This window comes from Schistocerca cancellata, chromosome 2 (genome assembly GCF_023864275.1).
Source record: "Schistocerca cancellata isolate TAMUIC-IGC-003103 chromosome 2, iqSchCanc2.1, whole genome shotgun sequence".
Classification (NCBI taxonomy): Eukaryota; Metazoa; Arthropoda; class Insecta; order Orthoptera; family Acrididae; genus Schistocerca; species Schistocerca cancellata.
In genome coordinates, this window is record NC_064627.1 from 382833562 (window position 1) to 382857978 (window position 24417).

The 24417-nt window shown below is 37.9% G+C and overlaps 1 protein-coding gene across 1 annotated transcript in view; it reads left to right on the top strand.

The window, feature by feature from the left end:
• Positions 1–23912, top strand: part of LOC126154210 (uncharacterized) — a 79486-nt gene extending 55574 nt beyond the window's left edge. The window contains exons 9-11 of the mRNA XM_049916122.1: positions 8484–8622; positions 9100–9211; positions 19875–23912. Of these exons, the coding sequence (XP_049772079.1) occupies positions 8484–8622; positions 9100–9211; positions 19875–23096 (3473 nt within the window). The 3' untranslated portion in view covers positions 23097–23912. The remainder of the gene's footprint in view (positions 1–8483; positions 8623–9099; positions 9212–19874) is intronic.
• Positions 23913–24417: the final 505 nt, after the last annotated feature.

Consider the following 24417-nt stretch of genomic DNA (forward strand, 5'->3'; position numbering starts at 1 on the left):
ATGAATTATTTCTTCTTCTGCAATCATATAACACAGTTCAAAATGTTTGTGAACAAAAGAACTGTCCAGTATAGAGCCAGAGGTGTTTTCTCAGCACATGGTATGCAGATTCTGCAGTTATATGGCAAAGACAAATTTTTTGTAACAGCTGTTAACCACTAAATAAATGACATTTTTAAATATTTTGTCAGTGTTCAGAAGGCTCCATCACACTTACATGATAAAACTACGCTGCCATGATTCTCTATAGGGAAAAACTTTTTTGAATTAATAAAGCTTCCAATTAGAAATTAAAATCAAAGATTGACTTAAATTAAAAACAGTAGGATAAATGTATTGCTTGAACACATAGAAATGTCACTGTTATTTAAAAAAAATGCATTTTCCATGAAGAGCAAAATATATGATTGTTTACTTAACATGGTTATGTGTGTGGTTTCCAATGCTTTCCACTCTTGCAACTATCCTACTGACCAGGCCCACAGACAGATCTCCTCTCTTAGTCCTAAAGCTGTAGCTTCTATTTCCAAAACACACCAGAAGGACACCACCATCCCCTTCTTATTACCAAGTACCACCTATGCTTGACTGCTTCAGTAATTTGGTCTTCAGGGCTATGGCCTTATCAAGTCATAGAATGAAACGAGATTGCTCATCTATTTCATCCTCCACACACTGTCCATTACTGAATGTCATTTTCACCCTGACCTACATTTTTCTCAAACAGTAAAGTAAATCAGTTTCCCTTTCCTGCCTGAACAAGGAACCTTAGATTCCAGGTGCTAGGATTGTTATCAATTTTTATGCTTCTGTCAATTTTGTTGCGAGTTGTATCTCATGGAGACAAGTTCTGGCCATCTGTCACTGTGAATTTGACACTTTTATGAATTATATTTTCCTTTACACAGTTAACATTGTGTCATGACGTCTTCTCCAGTATTTTAAGTGGCTTTATTGTTCATAACAAGTTTAAAGGGGCCAACTAAGAAAAGTCAATCTGCTATCAATCACATGCTGTACTGTAACTCTCAAGTCACAGATGTACATGTGAGGGATGATCAAAAAGTTTTCGTTTGAAGGATGTACAGTCCAGAATTGGTATGCCAGTCAGGCAAAATCACCATGAGCATTGAGGAGATCATCCCATCGACACACAAGATGGAAGATAACCTCTTTCATAAAATACTGTGTCCTCCTGCATGAAGAAGTGCATAACTAATTGTACCTGCTGCACATATTCACCCCACAGGAATCGTTGACCCTTCAAGACTTTTTTTAAGGGACTGAAGGTGTGATAGTGATAGTCACATGGGGGAAGGGGAGGGGGAGGTGGGGGGGGGGGGGAGATGACAACTACAGAGTGTCTCCCACCTGAGATGCTGTAACCTCCGCATTACGACATTTGCGGTATTGGGACGTGTATTATCATGAAGCAGCAGCACATGTTGTTGGGCACCATTTCACAATGGTGGTCTTCAACATATGTACTGCCCCATACATATTCTGTATTCTCCAGTGGATGTCTACCGGTATTTGTCCTTCAGCAGCTGAGGGGGGGGGAAAAAAAAAAAAAAAAAAAAAAACGAACAGAACATTGGTCCTGTTCAGATTAATTTTCTAATAATGTCGCTGTAGTTTATGTATCTGCATTTATCGCACACATGTTGGAAAGACATGAATGCATATTGATCCCTTGCCTACTTGTCAGTGTCTCTATACCCACATTGGAGTTATGCTGTATTTCATATGCACTGCAGCAATACAAAGAACAGAAACTATTTGACAGCCATTCATATGAAGATCTGTTCTCTCCACTCCCCCTATCCTCACATACAATTTTTATTCTTTTTAAGTATAGCAGATACCAGTTACTGAAATTAACAAATCAGAAATTATTGTGATCTGGACTGCCTTTTTCTGTTGTTGTTGTGGTCTTCAGTCCAGAGACTGGTTTGATGCAGCTCTCCATGCTACTCTATCTCCCAGTACCTACTGCAACCTACAGCCTTATGAATCTGCTTACTGTATTCATCTCTTGGTCTCCCTCTATGATTTTTACCCTCCACGCTGCCCTCCAATACTAAATTGGTGATCCCTTGATGCCTCAGAACATGTCCTACCAACATATCCCTTCTTCTAGTCAGGCTGTGCCACAAATTTCTCTTCTTCCCAATTCTATTCAATACCTCCTCATTAGCTATGTGATCTACCCATCTAATCTTCAGCATTCTTCTGTAGCACCACATTTAGAAAGCTTCTATTCTCTTCTTGTCCAAACTATTTATCATCCGTGTTTCACTTCCATATATGGCTACACTCCATACAAATATTTTCAGAAACGACTTCCTGACACTTAAATCTGTAGTCGATGTTAACAAATTTCTCTTCTTCAGAAACGCTTTCATTGCCATTGCCAGTCTACATTTGATATCCTCTCTACTTTGACCATCATAAGTTATTTTGCTCCCCAAATAGCAAAACTCATTTACTACTTTAAGTGTCTCATTTCCTAATCTAATTCCCTCAGCATCACCCGACTTACTCAACCACATTCCATTATCCTCGTTTTGCTTTCGTTGATGTTCATCTTACTGTCTCCTTTCAAGACACTGTCCATTCTGTTCAACTGCTCTTCCAAGTCCTTTGCTGTTTCTAACAGAATTACAATGTCATCGGTGAACCTCGAAGTTTTTATTTTTTTATTTTAATACCTACTCCGAATTTTCTTTTGTTTCCTTTTCTGCTTGCTCAATATACAGATTGAATAACTTCAGGGATAGGCTACACTCCATTTCCAACCACTGCTTCCCTTTCATGCCCCTTGACTCTTATAACTGCCATCTGGTTTCTGTACAAATTGTAAATAGCCTTTTGCTCCCTGTATTTTACCCCTGCCGCCTTCAGAATTTGAAAGAGACTACTTCAGTCAACATTGTCGAAAGCTTTCTCTAAGTCTACAATTTCTAGAAATGTAGGTTTGCCTTTCCTTAATCTATCTTCTAAGGTAAGTCATAGGGTCAGAATTACCTCACGTGTTCTAATATTTCTACAGAATCCAAACTGGTCTTCCCCAAGGTCGGCTTCTACCAGTTTTTTCATTCGTCTGTAAAGAATTCATGTTAGTATTTTGCAGCTGTGACTTATTAAACTGATAGTTCGGTAATTTTCACATCTGTCAACACCTGCTTTCTTTGGGATAGGAATTATCGTATTCTTCTTGAAGTCTGAGGGTGTTTCCCCTGTCTCATACATCTTTCTCTCCAGATGGTAGATTTTTGTCAGGGCTGGCTCTCTCAAGGCTGTCAGTGGTTATAATGTAATGTTGTCTACTTCTGGTGCCTTTGTTTTGACTTAGGTTTTTCAGTGCTCTGTCAAACTCTCCCATTTCATCTTCATCCTCTTCCATTTCCATAATATTGTCTTCACGTACATCACCCTTGTGTAGAACCTCTATATACTCCTTCCACTTTCCTGCTTTCCCTTCTTAGCTTAGAAATGGGTTTCCATCTGAGCTCTTGTTCTTCATACAAGTGGTTCTCTTTTCTCCAAAGGTCTCTCTAATTTTCCTGTAGGAAGTATCTATCTTACCCCTAGTGAGATATACCTCTACATCCTTACATTTGTCCTCTAGCCATTCCTGCTTAGCCATTTTGCACTTCCTCTTGATCTCATTTTTGAAATGTTTGTATTCCTTTTTGCCTGTTTCATTTATTGCATTTTTATATTTTCTCCTTTCATCGATTAAATTCAATATTTCTTCTGTTACCCAAGGATTTCTACTAGCCCTTGTCTTTTTACCTACTTGATCCTCTGCTGCCTTAACTATTTCATCCCTCAAAGCTACCCATTCTCCTTCTGCTGTTTTTCTTTCCCCCATTCCTGTCAATCATTCCCTTTTGCTCTCCCTGAAACTCTGTACAACCTCTGGTTCTGTCAGTTTATCCAGGTCCCATCTCCTTAAATTCCCACCTTTTTATAGTTTCTTCAGTTTTAATCTACAGTTCATAATCACTAGATTGTGGTCAGAGTCCACATCTGCACCTGGAAATGTCTTACAATTTAAAACCTGGTTCCTAAATCTCTGTCTTACCATTATATAATCTATCTGAAACCTTCCAGTATCTCCAGGCCTCTTCCATGTATACAACCTTCTTTCATGATTCTTGAACCAAGTGTTAGCTATAATTAAGTTATGCTCTGTGCAAAATTCTACCAGGCGGCTTCCTCTTTCATTTCTTAGCCCCGTTCCATATTCACCTACTATGTTTCCTTCTCTTCCTTTTCCTACTATCGAGTTCCAGTCACCCACGACTATTGAATTTTCATCTCCCTTCACTATCTGAATAATTTCTTTTATCTCATCATACATTTCATCAGTTTCTTCATCATCTGCAGAGCTAGTTGGCATATTAACTTGTACTACTGTGGTAGGCGGGGGCTTTGTGTCTACCTTGGCCACCATAATGAATTCACTGTGCTGCTTGTAGTAGCTTACCCACACTCCTATTTTTTTTATTCATTATTAAACCTGCTCCAGCATTACCCCTATTTGATTTTGTATTTATAACCCTTTAATCTATCCATTTCCCTTTTTATACCTAAAAACAAAGATGATGTGACTTACCAAATGAAAGTGCTGGCAGGTCAACAGACACACAAACGAACACAAACATACACACAAAATTCAAGCTTTCGCAACAAACTGTTGCCTCATCAGGAGAGAGGGAAGGAGAGGGAAAGACAAAAGGATGTGGGTTTTAAGGGAGAGGGTAAGGAGTCATTCCAGTCCCGGGAGCGGAAAGACTTACCTTAGGGGGAAAAAAGGACGGGTATACACTCGCACACACACACATATCCATCCACACATATACAGACACAAGCAGACATATTTAATAAATATTATTATATTATAAATATTATATTATATAATATATACACTCCTGGAAATTGAAATAAGAACACCGTGAATTCATTGTCCCAGGAAGGGGAAACTTTATTGACACATTCCTGGGGTCAGATACATCACATGATCACACTGACAGAACCACAGGCACATAGACACATTCAACAGAGCATGCACAATGTCGGCACTAGTACAGTGTATATCCACCTTTCGCAGCATTGCAGGCTGCTATTCTCCCATGGAGACGATCGTAGAGATGCTGGATGTAGTCCTGTGGAATGGCTTGCCATGCCATTTCCATCTGGCGCCTCAGTTGGACCAGCGTTCGTGCTGGACGTGCAGACAGCGTGAGACGACGCTTCATCCAGTCCCAAACATGCTCAATGGGGGACAGATCCGGAGATCTTACTGGCCAGGGTAGTTGACTTACACCTTCTAGAGCACGTTGGGTGGCACGGGATACATGCGGACGTGCATTGTCCTGTTGGAACAGCAAGTTCCCTTGCCGATCTAGGAATGGTAGAACGATGGGTTCGATGACGGTTTGGATGTACCGTGCACTATTCAGTGTCCCCTCGCCGATCACCAGTGGTGTACGGCCAGTGTAGGAGATCGCTCCCCACACCATGATGCCGGGTGTTGGCCCTGTGTGCCTCGGTCGTATGCAGTCCTGATTGTGGCGCTCACCTGCACGGTGCCAAACACGCATATGACCATCATTGGCACCAAGGCAGAAGCGACTCTCATCGCTGAAGACGACACGTCTCCATTCGTCCCTCCATTCACACCTGTCGCGACACCACTGGAGGCGGGCTGCACGATGTTGGGGCGTGAGTGGAAGATGGCCTAACGGTGTGCGGGACCGTAGCCCAGCTTCATGGAGACGGTTGCGAATGGTCCTCGCCGATACCCCTGGAGCAACAGTGTCCCTAATTTGCTGGGAAGTGGCGGTGCAGTCCCCTACGGCACTGCATAGGATCCTACAGTCTTGGCGTGCGTCCGTGCGTCGCTGCGGTCCGGTCCCAGGTCGACGGGCACGTGCACCTTCCGCCGACCACTGGCGACAACATCGATGTACTGTGGAGACCTCACGCCCCACGTGTTGAGCAATTCGGCGGTACGTCCACCCGGCCTCCCGCATGACCACTATACGCCCTTGCTCAAAGTCCGTCAACTGCCCATACGGTTCACGTCCACGCTGTCGCGGCATGCTACCAGTGTTAAAGACTGCGATGGAGCTCCGTATGCCACGGCAAACTGGCTGACACTGACGGCGGCGGTGCACAAATGCTGCGCAGCTAGCGCCATTCGACGGCCAACACCGCGGTTCCTGGTGTGTCCGCTGTGCCGTGCGTGTGATCATTGCTTGTACAGCCCTCTCGCTGTGTCCGGAGCAAGTATGGTGGGTCTGACACACCGGTGTCAATGTGTTCTTTTTTCCATTTCCAGGAGTGTATATTATATATATATTATATTATATAATATATTATATTATAAATATAATATTTTTTAAATATGTCTGCTTGTGTCTGTATATGTGTGGATGGATATGTGTGTGTGTGCGAGTGTATATTCGTCCTTTTTTCCCCCTAAGGTAAGTCTTTCCGCTCCCGGGACTGGAATGACTCCTTACCCTCTCCCTTAAAACCCACATCCTTTCGTCTTTCCCTCTCCTTCCCTCTTTCCTGATGAGGCAACAGTTTGTTGCGAAAGCTTGAATTTTGTGTGTATGTTTGTGTTCGTTTGTGTGTCTGTCGACCTGCCAGCACTTTCATTTGGTAAGTCACATCATCTTTGTTTTTAGGTATATTTTTCCTACGTGGAATGTTTCCTTCTATTATAACCATTTCCCTTTTTATATTTTCTAACCTACCAGCCCGATTAAGGGATCTGACATTCCACAATCCAGTCCGTAGAATGCCAGTTTTCTTTCTGCTGATAACGATGCCCTCCTGAGTAGTCTCTGCCCAGAAGTCCGAATGGGGGACTATTTTATATCTGGAATATTTTACCCGAGAGGACGCCATCATCATTTAACCATACAGTAAAGCTGCATGCCCTCGGGAAAAATTATGGCTGTAGTTTCCCCTTGCTTTCAGCTTTTTGCAGTACCAGCATAGGAGGGCCGTTTTGGTTAGTGTTACAAGGTCAGATCAGTCAATCATCCAGACTGTTGCCCCTGCAACTACTGAAAAGGCTGCTGCCCCTCTTCAGGAGCCACATGTTTGTCTGGCCTCTCAACAGATAACCCTCCATTGTGGTTGTACCTACGATATGGCTATCTGTATCACTGAGGCACGCAAGCCTTCCCACCAACGGCAAGGTCCGTGGTTCTGTTATAGTGTTAAAAACAATCTGTCATTCCACCATAACATCAAAAATTGTTTTATTCTTTTATTCGTATAGTATTGTTATTGTTTACTCTCAACCATGGCATATGAGGTGTGATCAGAAAGTATGTGAAATTTTGTTTTTCTTAAAGAATCATTACTTATCAACATCAACTTTGTCCACTTCAAAGTAGTCCCCTGCAAATATAATCACTTGCATAAGCACTTATTCCAATCTTGGAAGCTCTGGAACTCACTTTTTGGTATGGTGTTCAGCTCCTTCAGTTATTATATCCTTACCTCACCAGTGGTAGCAAAACAATGTCTTTTCATGGTTCTCTTCAGCCTCAGGAATAGGAAGTAGTCACAGGGAATCATGTCCGATGAATATGGTGGCTGAGGCAACATAACAGTTTTGTTTTTTATTGAAAAGGCATTGAGGTCTGAGAGGGAGCACTATTGTGATGCAATTTCCACAAGTGGTTTTACCGCAGTTGTAGTTGTTTTCTTCGTATTGCTTTCTGAAAACAGCGTATAACTTCCAGGTAGTATTCCTCATGGATCATATGACTATAAGGCAGGAACTCATGATGCACTATCCCACTGTAATCGAAGAAAACAGTGAGAAGAACCTTCGCATGTGGTTGAACTTGTTGAATTTGTTTTTCGGTCTTGACTCTTCAGGCAGTTTTCATTGGGATGATTGGGCCTTGCTTTCAGTGTTATACCTGTATACTCAAGTTTTGTCACCTGTCATACTCTACTTTGGAAGTACTGGATTGTTGTCAATTTCATCCAACAATTCCGAAGTGATGTCTACATGTCGTCATTTTTGGTCGGAATTCAACAGTTTTGGAACAAACTTTGCTGATACATGTTTCATGACCAAAAAATCTGAAAAAATTCCTTAGCATGATCCTAAGATATGCTGACATCATCAGCAACCTCCCTGATAATTATTCAGTAATTTTCCAGAACCATTTCCTTTACTTCTTCCACATTATCATCAGTGATTGATGTGCTAGGATGCCCAGGGCAGTTGTCATCTTTAACATCTTCGCAACCCCCTTTAGAATGTTTATACTGCTCATAGACTCTTGTATAAATCCCATGAAATTAAAGAGTCTCAGTTACTTTTTGATCACACTTTGTACGTCAATATGTATATTTTATGCAGTGTAAATTCTAGCGTAATCTGTATTAATATATTTATAATCATACTTGATTAGTTCTTTCTTTTTTAATTTCAGATGATTCATTCAGATGTACCATATGTCCTTTCATAACAAATCTCGAGAACGCATTAGAAGAACACCTTGAGAACCATGCTTCCCAAAGTGTGAATGACCTCAAATGTACAATGTGTTCATACTCTGTTGTTGACAAAAGGTATAATTTACATTACATTGTGTTTTGAAATGGCAAAGTAATAATAAAAATTTCTTGATAACTGTTTATGTATTTAATGATGTACTGTTAAGAACTACGTACACAGAAACTAACCTTTTCACTCATTTTTCTAAAAGAAGTAATTGTACCTTGAATTTCAAAAAAAAACTGAAGTATTTTATTATTTCATGCTTTGAGTGGTCTAATAAAATATCATGTTTCAATGGGACCATGTGTGATAGCAACTCCAGGATTTCTTTAGGAATTCACAAAAATTGAGATTATCAGAGCTCTAAAAGCTTGATGCTCAATTTCAAAATTAAAGTTGTTGGTAACTACTTGGAAATTACGTCTGCATGTCAACATCCCAGTTTTGATATTTCTCTTCTTAAAAGGCTTTCCATTGTAATTTTTGATTTTCAAAAATTTAATTTAAAAAAAAGGACCAGACTGAAACTATGATGATGATTTTTGCAGTGAGTTATCAGAACATATGAAGCTACATGGTGTTATGGATGCAGAGCCAGGTGATGACAATTATCATCATGATATGTCTGTGGACAAAAACTCGGAGGAAGAAGAGAATGAGGTAAATACCCATTATTGAAACATGAGTCTGTTCTGGTACTGTGCACTGTTTTCTCTTCAATTCTGAGAGAGAGGGAGAGAGAGAGAGAGAGATGACAGTCAATTATTGTAACTTCTGTAACTCTTAAATACATTTGTGTACTGTATTGCCTTTAAAAACTTCCACATCATGTAAATACTATTGACGCATTAGGTGACTGCTGGTATTGTCATACTTTTAACTTTTTTCATTGTGATTACATTACATTGCCTACATGATAAACTAAAGGTTTTTTGAATCAGAGATTTACAACTTAAAAAGCAAACTGAAATTGTTTAAATGATTAATTTGCATAGGCAGTATCATTTCAATAGCAATACTTATCACAGTATTAAGCGAGCAGAGAACCGTGTTGCTACTTTCACGGGAGCAGTAAACACTGTGCTTTTGCTTTGTTGGAAAGACTCCACTTCTTTCATTCACCTTATCTAATATGTGCTTAATATCAGATGATGTTAATTCGGGACACCACAGATAATTGCCAGAGTGCCTGACATTACAGTGCAACATTATGTCTGTAATCCTAGTTTTAAGTAAACTTATTCATTCCACATCATTTGATAAAAAACGTTGCTCTAATGATCTATAGACCATGCAACTAACTAATTAAATAAGGTTCACTGTAGAGTTCATCTTATGAACCTATCACACTATGCACAGGACAGTCCGTGTAGAAAGCTCGCAGTTGGAACTATTCTGCTGTCTTCCACATCCCCTCACTATGCCTCTATGGAACAAACAGTTTAATCTAACATAATGTAACAAAATTAATTCAAATGTGGTGAGTTTTGTGCAGATCATCACTGTTCTAAATAGGGGAGATAAATACATAAATACTTCAGTCTGTGGCAACCAACATGACAAGTACTATATGACTAGGTTTTGAGATGGTACATTTGTGGGTGTGAAACCTCTAGAGCAGGCCTGGCCAAACAGAGCTGTCACCTTGTCAGACGCCTGGCACTTTTCTGATACTACTGCTTCCATTAAATTAGATTTGTGTTCTGCAAGAGGAATACTATGGCAACTGTGCTTTGCCCAAAAAGTATAAAATGGAGAAGCCACGGTGTTCCATGCTGAATGGGAATTGCTCTACTTTTCATATCATTTAAAGTCCTTGCAAAATGTGTATTATGCCATCACATTATTGTGAGCTGAATAACACTTACTGGAACATCATTACAACGCCAGCCACACAGATGATAAGAGGCACTTGTCTTGTGCTGAACAACAGTGTATGCTGGCTCAACTGAAGGTGGCCATTAGGGAAAAAACTAAGTTCAGGGTAAGTAGAGTGGTGACAAATTCTTTTATGGTCAGCATCACCAGTTATTTGAAATCATTAGGTGTCTTAATGCAAGGGGAGAATCATTTGGAAACAGGTATGATGGACGAGATTGAAACTGTCGAAAGAAAAATGATGCTATGAAAAAATCAGCTTCAAGATCATGACGTGCGACATTTCCTGTAACTCGAGGCAGTCATTTATGGACCAGACATGACTGACTACATTTCAGTAACTGAAACATTTCATCACAAGTTCTGAAAAAGATTACAAGACTCTGCACAGCTGAAGACTTGTTTAGATTTATTTGTCAGGTCATTCTCAGTTTTTTCTGCTAATGTACCTCATTACTTCAAACTTGAGCTGATACACCTACAGTGTGGCATCCAGCTCAATGATGTGACCGTTTTCTTTTGTGTTATGAAATTGACAAATTCCAGTCATTGTTCAGGTTTAACAGATTTTAATTTGCGTAACACCATCTGTTTGCCTGTATCACAAGCCATATTTACAGATATATTGTGTATTCTAAAATAAAAATGTGTATAAATTTATAAACATCAAAACTTAATGTTAAATACCTATTTGTAAAGCTTTTTGTGTTCTGTTCACTGTATATAATGTAATTATTTAATCTACTAGTAAAATTATTGCTTTGGCAGAAAAATAAAAAGTTGAAAATAAACACATGTAAAAAATTCCTGCTTATAAAAGCATGCTGCAATATTTGCGTTTTGGAAGTGGTTGCTCTGTATTGGAAACACATTTTCCTGAGTTTGTCATGTGTGCAGCTTTCAGCATATAACTGTCTCATTCACACACTGGCTCGGAATAGTGCAGTGCTGGGGGAAGCTGGAGTACCGAGCAGACTCGGCTGCACTCACGGAGCACAAGTGTGCTCCAGGAGTGCAAATCCTGATCAGGCATGCTCTAGAGTAACTGCCACAGAGTAACTGCCACGTATCAGTTGTATTAAACTCAGGTAGTGATGCAGGACTGCAGCTCTTTCTGGGTGTAAGATTGATTGTAAAGATTCTACTGTGGAAATTCCCAGTCATTTCAATTCATGTGGGCTATGAGCAAGCACAGAGACAAACACAACAACCTAAAGATTCCAAGGGGGTCCTCACTGAGAACTCCACTCAAAACTGTGACTTCATATAAGGAATTACCATATCTATACAGAAAAGAAGGAAATGCTTCAGGTAAAGGTTACTATACAGATTTCACATACCAGGTACGGAAGGCATATGATGCAGTAAAAAGTCCAAGACTTAATTTGATTGAGCTTTGAGAAAAAGAAGAAGAAAGTGTAAAAGATCCCAGCCTCAGTGTGTAAATAAGGATGTGATCCTGGTGCAGCAGTTGCAAATACCACTTAAACAAGTGATGTACATTTGTCTTTTCCTACATCTGCAGACTATTTTTATACTTTGGGTGTTGCAAAACCACTGCCATCGTATATTTATGAACATAAAAATACACACATATAGTATATTAGGAAGATGAAAGCATCTGCAGTCAAATATGTACAGCAAAACATGTATCAACCATCCAATCATCACATGTTTATAGGTCAACAAATGAATAATGCTGTGGGTCACAAGTAGTCCAGTGAAGCTCATTGGTAAAAAAAAAAAAAATAGCACCATTGCTTGTAGACACATTGGACAGTCCATGGTATCTGGGCCATATCCAGACACAATAGCTCCTGTCAACCCAATCTGTCACGTCTCTGCATTGACCCATCTCACTGTGCTGATTACTTGCAACTGTCTGGCACTTACACACCAATTCACTGTCATGACTTACATCAGTGTTTGAGAGTCACCTGGCCATCTGGTACCAGTTACACACATCTACTGTATTCCAAAAGCAGTGACAAATATTTCATCTGATGAGCTTATATCAGCATAGGTGAGTGCTGAGCATTAAATTGTGTTTATAATTGCTGAATATTCTTCCTCTGTTTATGTCACAAAATTAACATTATTCCTGGTATTATGTGTGTTGCCATTATTTGCCTCTGTTTCACTGTAAAGGTAGTCTGACCTGTGATACAATGAATATGAATGAACTGGTAAGAAACTGAATTTGAACAATGTTAAGTATCATATACTGAAAAATATTGTAAATGAAGCTATTGCACTAACATATACTGCTTCTCATTCAAAATGGAAGGAAAGTAGAAAAAGTATAAGAAGACTATGGAAAGAAAGGTCTCTTAAAGAGAAAAGAACACCCTGAGTGTAGTGAATTTCATGGGAGATCCACAGTCATTATGTAATCATGAGGAAAAAAGTTTTAATACTAAAACTTTGTCTATCTGAGAAGTAGATATTTTTTGTGTTTGCAATTCCATGTACAAATCTTTTGTTGGAACATAATATTTTGTCTTCCTTATAACTTCTTTATCTGTCACTTTTCATTTATTACCATATTGTTCAAATCTGATATTAGTTTCTGTTTATGGACATTTTAAGCATTTGAATGACATCTGTTAACGTATGTCATCCATTTTGTTGTGGGGAAAAAAATGAAAGAATCATGTCTGTACATATTAACTACCTTGGGATTTACATGAAGTGATATTAATAAATCATAAAAATTCTACATCAAGAATGGCACACATAGTTTTAACTAAACTGCTTTGAAAATGAGTCCTTTCCTGAAAACTTATTTTTAGTAACAGACTGACCAATCTATTATTTTCTCATCAGTTGTGAAGTAGATGGAGGGTTGTACACACCTTCAGAAACACAATATATGAGGGCATGCTGAAAAGTAATGCCTCTGAATTTTATGTGAAAGCTCTTAAAGCTTTTTTTTAAATAAAACATTATTAACATTCTACATCTTTATTCTTCATGTCTACGTATTTATTTCTTAACATAGCACCCTAGTGATGAACACATTTTCCTAATGAGTCACCAGTCTGTTGATATAATCTCTGTAAAATGTTTGATTTTGTTGACGGAACCACATTGCCAGCTCTGCTTGTACCACTTCATCAGTATCAAAATTATGTCCCTGAAGATGCTCTTTTAAGTTTCTCTGTTGATGCTCTCTTGTTTTTGGTGTCAGAATGGTGAACCCAGGTTTTATCACCTAACACAATGTTGTTAAGGAATCCATCCCCCTCTCACTCAAAATGCGAAAGAAATTGTTGACAAATGTGCTTATCATCTCTGTTTTGTGTTAGTAGTGAGCATTTGAGGCGCCCAGCATACATACAGTTTTCTGTAACAGTTCTGTAGTGATGGTCTGTACATGCTCTAGCAACATGCCCCTCTTACCTAAGAGCTGTGTGTGCATTATACATTTATTTTGTCTGATGAGTCCATCAACTCAATTCCTATGAGTCTTGTCAGTTGCTGTACACAGTTGTCCACTCTGAGCTCTGTCACACCTGATGAGTTTAGCACGAGGCATTTCCTTCATTAAGAGCATTCAGAGCCCAGCATTGCACATTACTGATGTCATTACAATCATCACTATACACAGCTTTTGTTCTTTGATGGATTTCAATTGGAGGCATGTTTTCTGTGGTGAGAAACGTGATTACAGTACACTGTTTGTTGACTGACATAGTTAAGTTTCACACTGCCAAGTTACACACTACATTGCAGTGCCCTCTGGTGGAAGAGGGTTGCAATATACAAAGTCAGCCAAGTAATATGCATGACATGTAATACCTCAACCGACATTGAGAACAGAATAAAAAATTCAGAGGCATTACTTTTCAGCACACCCCTGCAGTAATAATTATATCTACAGTTTGATGTAAGTGTTCAAAGTTCCAGTATAAGAAACTAACTTGTGAGTTAAGAAATACAATTGACAGGCTTTTGTTCATTGACAGGATGCTGAGAGTGACAGTTCTAATGCAAAATATTTATACGGCTCACCCTGAAATAAGGCTCTAGTGTATGGCAGATAACTGATACGTACGTAGTATAACTGAATAAGTGATAATTTGGTCAGATTAGGTGCAGAACTATCCAAATTGACAGATGCAAAGACAAAATGACAAATTACCTCATGAGAAGTAAATTACCAAATTTCTGGTACAGTTTTGACTGAATAATTTATGAGTTATGGGACACATTACATTTTACTCACATGGGGGCTGTTGAGATACATTTGTTGCAGTATATTATGAGGCATATAAACAACCATTCTTCCAATAATCTCCAGTATTTGCACAGCAAAAATTCCTCTACACAGTCACTAAGGTCTAATGCAAAGAAAACTGGCAGTGAGATGAATGTGACATAAAGGGAAATTTGCTTTGAAAGCTGAAAATTCAATAGGCAGGTGATTAAGATGCACTTCATGTTCAGGTAAAATTATATTTTTGAATATTTCTTTTTAAGTTGATGTAACTGTTGTAGTAAAACAGTGAAATGTGCATTAAATATAATTGATAATGAGATGATAAAAAATGAAAACTATTTCAATTGATGAAACCATTCAGTTTTTAAATAAATTTGTGGAAGACAGGGGGAAGTAAATACAGAATGGAGCTGATACAAAGAAAAATTTTCTGGGAATAGGGCTAATAACAAACAGTTCCAGAGAAAATATATGGTTGATGTTAAACAAAGGAAAAATGTACAAGGGTCAGATCATAATTAAGAAACATAAAAAGGCAGAAGAGAAACTATTAATGGAATTTTAAATCATCTGCTTCTCTATTTCTGCTTACCAATATAAGTTTACCAAATAGAAGTCTCTCCACATTTTCATCTTCATTCTTTTTGTTATTATCCATTCATTTTGTCACTGCTACAGTGCAAGGTCTTATTCTGATGGAGGCAAGTTCGAATTCTGCTGTGGGCACACTGATTTAGTTTCCTGTGATTTCCATAAATCCCCTCTTTGGAATCAGTCTATCCAGTTGAGCTAACAGTCCATCTCTAATGGTTTCATTGTTGACAGAGTGTTAAACCCTAGCTTGCTTTCTTCTGCTTCTTTTGCTAGCAGAATTTAGTTAAAACACTATTTAATACTTCCTGATGTGATTCTAGCCATGTTGTATCTCTTTGTGTACTGCTTAACATACATTAATAGAGTTAACTTCAGGCTTCAGTATTTTTTTCTTTTTTGTCTTCTTACTAGTTGATGTGGCCCATCATGAAGTCCTCTCTTACACCAACCTTTTCATCTCAGAGTTGCACTTGCACCGTACAAATTATTTGTTGGATGTATTCTAATTTCTGTTTTCTACAGTTTTTACTCTTTACAACTCACTCTAGTACTATGGAAGTTGTTTCCTCATGTCTTAACACATGCCTGTCATTCTGTCCATTCTTCTTGTCAATTGTTTTTCTTATGTTCCTTCCTGCACCAATTCTGTGGGAAACTTCTTCATTTCTTACCTTATCAGTCAACTTAATTTTCAAGACTTTTCTACAGTACCAGTCTTCAACACTTCAGTTCTCTTCTTTTCCTGTTTACCCGTAGGCCTTAATTCACTACTGTGCAATGTTGTGCTTCAGATGTAAAGTCTCAAAAATTTATTCCTCAGATTAAGGCCAGGAATTCCCTCTTTCCCTGTGTTAACCTACTATTTATGTCATCTTTCGTGAGCTATTTTGTTTCCAATGTAGCAGAATTCCTTTACTTAATTACCAAAGGTTATCACTAACCTTGTTTCTGCAACTCCTCAACCCTTTTGTCCTCCTTCGATCACTCTAAATCCCAATTCTGTACTTACTACACAGTTCATTCCATTCAATGCATCCTGTAATTCTTTTTCACTTTCACTGAGAATAGCAATGTCATCAGCAAATATTATCATTGATATTCTTTCACTGTGAATTTTAATCCAATTATTTGATATTTCTTTTATTTCCATCAGTAGGAGCAAACAACTGCATCCATTTCTTACACCTTGTTTAATCCAAGCACTTCATTCTTGTTCTTCCATTCCTATTGTTACGTCTAGGTTCTTGTCCATATGTATAGTATCTTGTCTTTCCTTATAGCTTACTTATATTTTTCTCAGAATTTTGAACATCTTGCTTGATTTTACGTTGTTGAATTCTCCTTCCAGGTGACAAATGCCAAATATCTGTGTTGATTTTTTAAAAGTCTTGCTTCCATCATCAATAGGAATATCATAATTGCCTCTCTAATGCCCTTACCTTTTCAAAAGACAAACCGATCATCTAACAGACACTCTGCTTTCTTTTCCATTCATCTATATGCAACTTGAGTGCATGAGCCGTTAAACTGATTGTGCAATAGTTCTTGCACTTATCTGCCCTTTGTATTTTCAGGATTGTGTGGATTATACTTTTCCAAAAGTCTGATGGTATATCTCCAGATGCATAGATTCTACACACCAACTTGAATGGTCACTTGGCTGCCACAAAGCACAATGATTTCAGAATTTTCAAAGCTCTATCAAACAATGACTAAATCTGGATTCCTGTTTTCCATATAGATTCCCATTTCTTCCTCAGCTGCATCATCTGACAAACCCTACCCCTTGTAGAGGTCTTCAATGTACTCTTTCCACCTATGTAAACTCTTCTTTTTATTTAAAAGTGAAATTCCCATTGCAATACAAATAATGACACCTTTGCTTTTAATTTTTAAAATTTATTAAAGGTGTGTAACAGTTTTTCATTCTGACAGCATATTAATTATGGAAATATTAGCAGTTCCAGTTCACTGTAATGTATTCACCTATTTTGACAATATCCTGACAAATGATCAGGGTAGTAGGTATTGTATTCAAATGTTTTATGTTTTTTACATTATTCTTTCTGACATGTTCCACACCCATGAGAATTATCACATTTTTGGGTCTATGGAACAAAAACTAAATCTGATCTGATCTAAATCTTCTCACCTAAGGTGGTTTGACCTTTCTGTACACTGAATCAGCATTTCCAATAACATTTCATTTTTTATTTCTTTTTCTCCAGCTGTTTTGCCTTGGCTTCCCTGAACTTGATTTTATTTCATTCCTAAGAGACTTGTATTTCTGTATTTCTCAATTTCTCTGAACCTTTTGGTACTTCCTTCTTTTATCGTTCAGTTAAAGTATTTTGAAATTCTACAATTTGCCCAATATTCTGCACAATCTTCAAGTACTCCAATGATAATTAGATATTCTCGTCTGTCCTGTTAATTCTGTCTGAGACATTACAGTTTCACAAACTGTAACACATTCATGGGTTAAAACCATGATCTAGGAAGTGTAGAATAAATTTATTTGATTTCTATCAGCGATTGCAAAACTTTTTTGTTCTTAGACTACCAATTTTGGTCATGATCACCATCTTCAGATTGATTTTAAAACATGTCCTAATACAAGGGGGGATAGCCAAAAAAATAAAAAATAAAGATTTACTTTTTAAAAGTTACTTATTTTCAAATTGTTTACAAAACAACCTTATTCTCTTCAAAATACTCTCTATTACAACTAATATAGTTGTCCCACTGGTGCTCCCAGTGTTCAAAACAGATTTGTAGTCATCTTTAGAAATGGCTGGCAGTTCCTTCCTTGTTTTTTTCCTTGACCTTCTCAGTGTTGTCAAATCGATGTCGTTTCATTCTGCTTTTCGTGTGAGGAAATAATAAAAAGTTGCACAGAGCCAGGTCAGGCAAGTAAGGCATGTGGGACAGCAAAACTGTGCCATTTTTAGCCGAAAACTAACAGAGATGGCTGTGTGTGCAGGTGCATTGTTGTGGTGGAAGAACAGTCACCTGTCTGCCCAAATCTTCTGTTCAAATTTGCTGAATGGAGCTCCAAGATAACCTTCTAATCTCTGACAGTTGATCAGTTGTCTGTCGTCAGCCTATGAGCATAAGCTCTCAAATATTTTGAGTATTTTTGTTGATTTGGCAGTTGATGGACATCCAGAATGAAGTTTATCATCAGTCGACATGTCATCACTTTTTAATTGAGCAAAGAACGTATATACTTGAGTTTTACACATAGCGTCGTCTTGATAAGCTGTTTTCAACATTAAAACAGTTCAGCAGCATTTTTACTGAGTAGAAAACAAAATTTCACAGCTGCACATTGTTCACTTAAACTTGCCATCATAAAAAATGAAACAAGAACAAAGCAGTGCTAGCAAAAATGGTCACTGCAGATGAACAGAAAAAGCCATGTCAACAACAAAGGCAGCACTGAACTGGCAGCGAGTTGCACTATACATGCCTAGCGGCAGAAATACGTACTACACAAGCTCTGCCCACGCCAACGTTCCCATTTTCTGTGGGTATCCCCTTCTATAATGAAGCCATAGTGGCATTGTCAAAAATACATACAAAATTAGCTTAGCTGTGTTGCACACGTTTAAAAGATGGTGTAAACTAGGTGACAGTGCTGGCAGAGCCATACAGTGCTACAGTTCAAAGTAAACTGTTTATTTTGAAAAGTAGCGCTGTCAACAGAATGGCTTTGCCACCACTGTGGCCTAGTTTAAACCATATTTTAAATATGTGTGACAAAGCTAAGCTGGTTTTTTGTGTATTTCTTGACATTGCCACTATGGCTTCATTACTAGGATGTAAAACAGATGGGAAGATGGTCATCACTGACCAGAATTGGTAGTCTAAGGACTAGAAAGTTTTGTGTTCATTGATGGAAATGAAAGTAAGTTATGTTATTAACACTATGTGCTTTATGTACAGTGTGTACAAATAGAGAGTGATTTTGAGGTGGAAGACACAGTTTTGCACTTCAAATGTGCCTTTTGAAGCTCAGTACTCTTACTAAGAGTTTACAGAAATAAAATTTAAATAGGTACATTTCATTAGGGACCATAGGAAAAGATGATTCAGTTTTAAAAATGACAATAAACTGAAATAATTGGGTTGCTGATGCAGATATGGGAGACATCTGAGTCGATTCTAAGACAGCTTGAATATATATCCATAACGATCTGTTGCATTCATATCATTTGTACAATTAATATTTGACCTTTTACTCAAATTGTGAATTTTTTTCCCTGAAATAATGGATTAATATTATATCCATTGTGGATTTAACTAATGTCAGATCTCATAGAAAGATGATTTCTTTATAGTAACATATTTTTTTATGTTGATGATGTTCTGTGACTATGTTTTTCACATTATTTCTTTGTATGTGATGTGCTTAGCTTTATGTAAATGTGAGGTTAATTTCTACATGGATTTTTTTAATACTTGTAGTTCTATTTTCAGTGGCTGTCGTACTGTGTTAATTTGTATTAATAGTAGACATTAATTTTCAGTGGTAATATTTCCATGTGTATTTAATGTTCAAATTTTTTGACAGAATTGTCTAGACAGATGGAATATAGTACACTTTCTGTGCTCATTTTGTTTCAGAGTTCACCGCAACAGACTGGCACAGATGGAAGTATGTGCAAACGCTACAGATGTGCAAATTGTCCATATCTCAGTAACAGTAAGAGCCAGTTTCTTTACCACAAGCAGTTTCACAGGCCACGTGGAGCACCTTTCAAATGTGGTATCTGTTCGTATAATGTTAGCAAACGCCACCTACTTCATCAGCATCTGCGTGTGCATGGCATTCTTATTCCACCCCAGAAAAGTCCCACCAAGTCTGGAAAAGAGAGCCAGGATGAAAGTGCTGATGAACAAGTTCAAACATCAGTGTCTGGGGACATTAAGAGGCCAACGTCAATGGTAGACCACCGACTAACATCTCTAGATACTAGTGGTTTATCACAGGTGCCATTAGTTTGGGTTTCTCGAGAGAGTAAATTTTTTAAAATGTACAAATGCCGATACTGCCCACATGTAAATTTTCGTAAAGCTAATATCCTGGAACATGAGAAAATGCATACTGACAGAACCAAAGATGTTAACAGTCATAATGATAGTGGAGGGAAAGCTCAGTCAAGCAATAATCTAGTTCAGCACCATTGTCCAGAATGTAATTACATTTGTAATAATGCTGGAGTACTATCATCACATGCTAAAGTTCATCAAGGATTCTATGGTCAGATTCATGCCCTGGTAGATCCTTCTAGAACAGATGAAGCGCAGCTTGAAGAGCTCTCTGCAATGGTGAATATTGAGAGTGGTTGTATAGGTACTAAGCAACCTATAAATAATATTAAAAATGAACAAACAGGAACTTCTGATTCAAACAAAGACATCTCATTAGCTGCTGATGGCACAGAAACTTCTAAAAAAGATGAAAATCCAAAATGTGACCCTTCAGTTTTGGAGGAATCTGTGTCTATAAGTGACAGTACCAAGAGAAGTCTTTACTTTTGTCCTCGCTGTCCTGCAAGATTCTTGTGTGAAAAGGAATTGAAAATTCACCGTAGGTACCATATTTTCCATTTGTCACACGTATGTGAGTTTTGCTCCTACACTGCTAAGCAGCGATCCTACCTTCTTGCTCATATGAAAGTCCATACAGATGAATACCAGAAAAAAACAGACATGCTTCTTGAAATGTATGGATTGTGTCAGGAATATCCTCGGCCACAGATAGCTGTTGACAATTCTGAGGCTGCTAATGTCATGTGGGTAGTTATTGACAAGTCAGGAAAAAAGGACAGCAGAATGGATCCACGTGGAACTGACAAGCATTATACCTGTGATCGTTGTCCTGCGAAATTCCTTAAAAGTGATTCTTTACATTATCACATATCAATGCATGGAGGTCAAGGACAGTACAAGTGTAAATACTGTGACTACACTGCTAAAACATTTGGTCACCTAATTAAACATGAAAATGTTCACCAAGATAGAATATTTCCTCTAGACTCTTCTCTTCTATCCACAACAAACAAAGTATCACCTGAGAGTGTTTCTGACAGCAAAACTTGTCCACAGTCTGATGCATCTGAACAAAAGATCATTTCACAAAAGGTTTCACCAGAAAGAAGTGGCATATTACAATCTGTCTCAAAAGAGCGTCCACAGCTGCATGTAGATCCACAGTTTGGAATTCTTATGCATGGAAATCCCGACTTCATTTATCCCACTTACTTAAAAAATGGTAGACTGAAAGAAAAACGTTATAAATGTCACAAATGTCCTTCAGCATTTGAGAAACGTGAGCAATACAGGACACACCTTTCACTTCATGGTGCGAAGCAGAGATACAGATGTGAAAAATGTGATTACTCTGTAAAATACTATGCCAACTACATACAGCATATGCGTAAACACAAGGATAATGATGATGCCCAAGCAGCACGACTGATAGAAAAAAAAAAGTTTGATCATGAGTTACTTGATATAAAAGAAGAAATTACAGAAACAGAAGCAGAAGCAGAAACAGAACCGGCATCAGTACCAGAGTCAGAAGTGGAACTACAATCACAACAGCAGAAAGAACCAGAGCCAGTGCCAGAGCCAGAGCCAGAGCCGGAGTCAGAGCAAGTACCAGTACCAGGACCAGTACCAGCACAAGTACCAGTACCAGAACAACCACAAGTACCAGAACCAGAATCCGAACTAGTAGCAGTACCAGTACCAGTACCAGAACAAGAATCGGAACCAGTACCAGAACCAGAATCAGGACCAGTATCGATACCAGTACCAGAACCAGAATCAGGATCAGTAACGATACCAGTACCAGAACCAGAACCAGTGACAGTAACAGAGCCCGAGGTGCAGTTTCAGCCAGAAGAGACTAGTAAACCAGCAGGAATTCGTGCCAGGAAGAGTATTGGATCTACTTCTAAACCTGGCCCAATTCAGATGACTGTAGCAGATCGGCAAATACTGTTATTGATGCAGATGAAACATGCGGAAAGTCTGAAAGCATCGCAAGAGACTTTCAAGGAGCAGTTGCAGAAAAGCTACTGGTGCCCCCATTGCCCCTATTCAACTCCTCAACATGATGACCTAGAAATCCATATTAGGAAGCACACATCAGCATCTGGTATACAGTCAAATTACCTATGTGATTACTGTGATTACTCTGTGCAATCTGCTCATTTTTTACATGAACATCATAAGTTGCACTTTGCTCAAAAGAGGTTTGCAACAGAATGTTTCATGAAGAGTAGATGTATACAGATATGGAGACAAGAAACTGGTGAAACAGACAGTGTAGAAACTGGTAAAGACCAGCCCTCTGAGGACTGTGAAAGATCAGGAAAACATCTAGCATTTAAAGATAGGGGAACTTCTGTGGAAATTCAGGACAGATTTGAACCAATTTTACAAGAGGAAAGTGCTTGTGTAAACCTGGACATAAATGCAGAGAAGAAAGTCACAATTGATTTAGATACTGGTGACCCAATTGACATGGAAGCCGATTACCAGGAAAGTGGTGATACAAATGATAGTTCTGCAGACAAAGAGAAATTTTTAGAGGAACTCAACTTAGAAACCAAAGAAGCTGAAATGGAAGAAGCTGAAATGGAAGAAGCTGAAATGGAAGAAGCTGAAATGGAAGAAGCTGAAATGGATACTGAGATACCTCATGAGTTGAGGTGTGTGATTAAGCAGGAACTACCAGACAGTGAATATGCTGAGGATGATAGTTCGAGCATTGTTGATGGTACAATAGAATCCACAGAGTACTTGAAAACTGTCGAAGATGTGTGTATTTCATGACATCAGTTTAAAAATAACAATTAGTCTAGACATTTGCAGAACAGGAAAAGACTGGCCAGATTTACAGATTTTACAAGTTAATTTGTGTATGTAATTAGCCACTGTTTGCAGTGGTAACACCATTAATATGCTACTGAATAATGTAGTTTACAGAGAGTGAGTCTGTGAATTAGAAAAAGCCAAAGCAAAGATTTTAATATTTTCATAAGTGTATATATGTAGAGTTTTGTGCATAAGTTAAGTTAGTAAGACTTTTTTCCAGTTCAGAGGGATATACATCTCTCGTAAGTCCAAGGGACCATCTATTTGACCAACAAAGACTGTTTAGAAAGCACTGTAGCTTATTTTTCTTCATGTTATGAGCTGATTTTGCAGAACAATTCAGCAGTTTTCGTAGTTACCTCCTTTTGCATTGTTATGTGATGTGCTATTCTGCTCATGATTGTGTGCGTCAGAAATAAGCATTAATTGGCAGTTTTTGTCTTCCCTCTAAGAAGTATGAAGGACTATGTTATCATAAATAAATGACTTTACAATTGTGAGACTATATGTATGAATGTAAATGCTGTTATTAAAAAATACACACACAAAAATAATTTACACCCATCATAGAGTACAAAAAACCTGTAAACATGTTAAACAGAATCCTTCTTTCTTTGAGGGAAAAGAGGATTATTCACATTCTGACTGCTCTTTTTCTGTGCCTCTCGTACTGTAATTTTCGTAATACATGTGCAAATATTTGTTGTTTAAGTTTATAAGCTTCGTGAAGTCATTTCAAATGTTTTCTAGACTGGATATCTAGTCATATCCAAATTAGAATAATAATTTATAATAAATTATATTTTATGAATAATTTTAATTTGTACATTATTTAAATAATCACCCAACTCCTGTATCTGCTCCTCATTTGATTTTATGTCATGAATCAGTTTAAGAAATTAGCTCATCTGAATGTAGTTACCATAATGGCATGAAATATTGTAATTGGAGTAAATGAAATAAAAAAAACCTTCATTCATGATGTACAAGGTAGGTAGAGCATTAATATTTTTACTGTATTTTTCGTATGTGGTGCATGATTACCAACATTACAGCAAGTGGGTCCATCTCAACCAGTGTTCTGAGTAACATTTGTATTTTAGATTCCTTCACAAAGAAGAAGTTAATAGTTTCAAAAGCTAGAAACAGTTTTTTTCATTTTTAAATACATCTACTGGAATACTGGACTTTCACCTCCTGAAAGTAAAAACTGTCTGGCCAGTCCATCTCCATGTAATTTTACAGTTTCCTTAAGCGAGTTCTTTTTCACATTGAATAC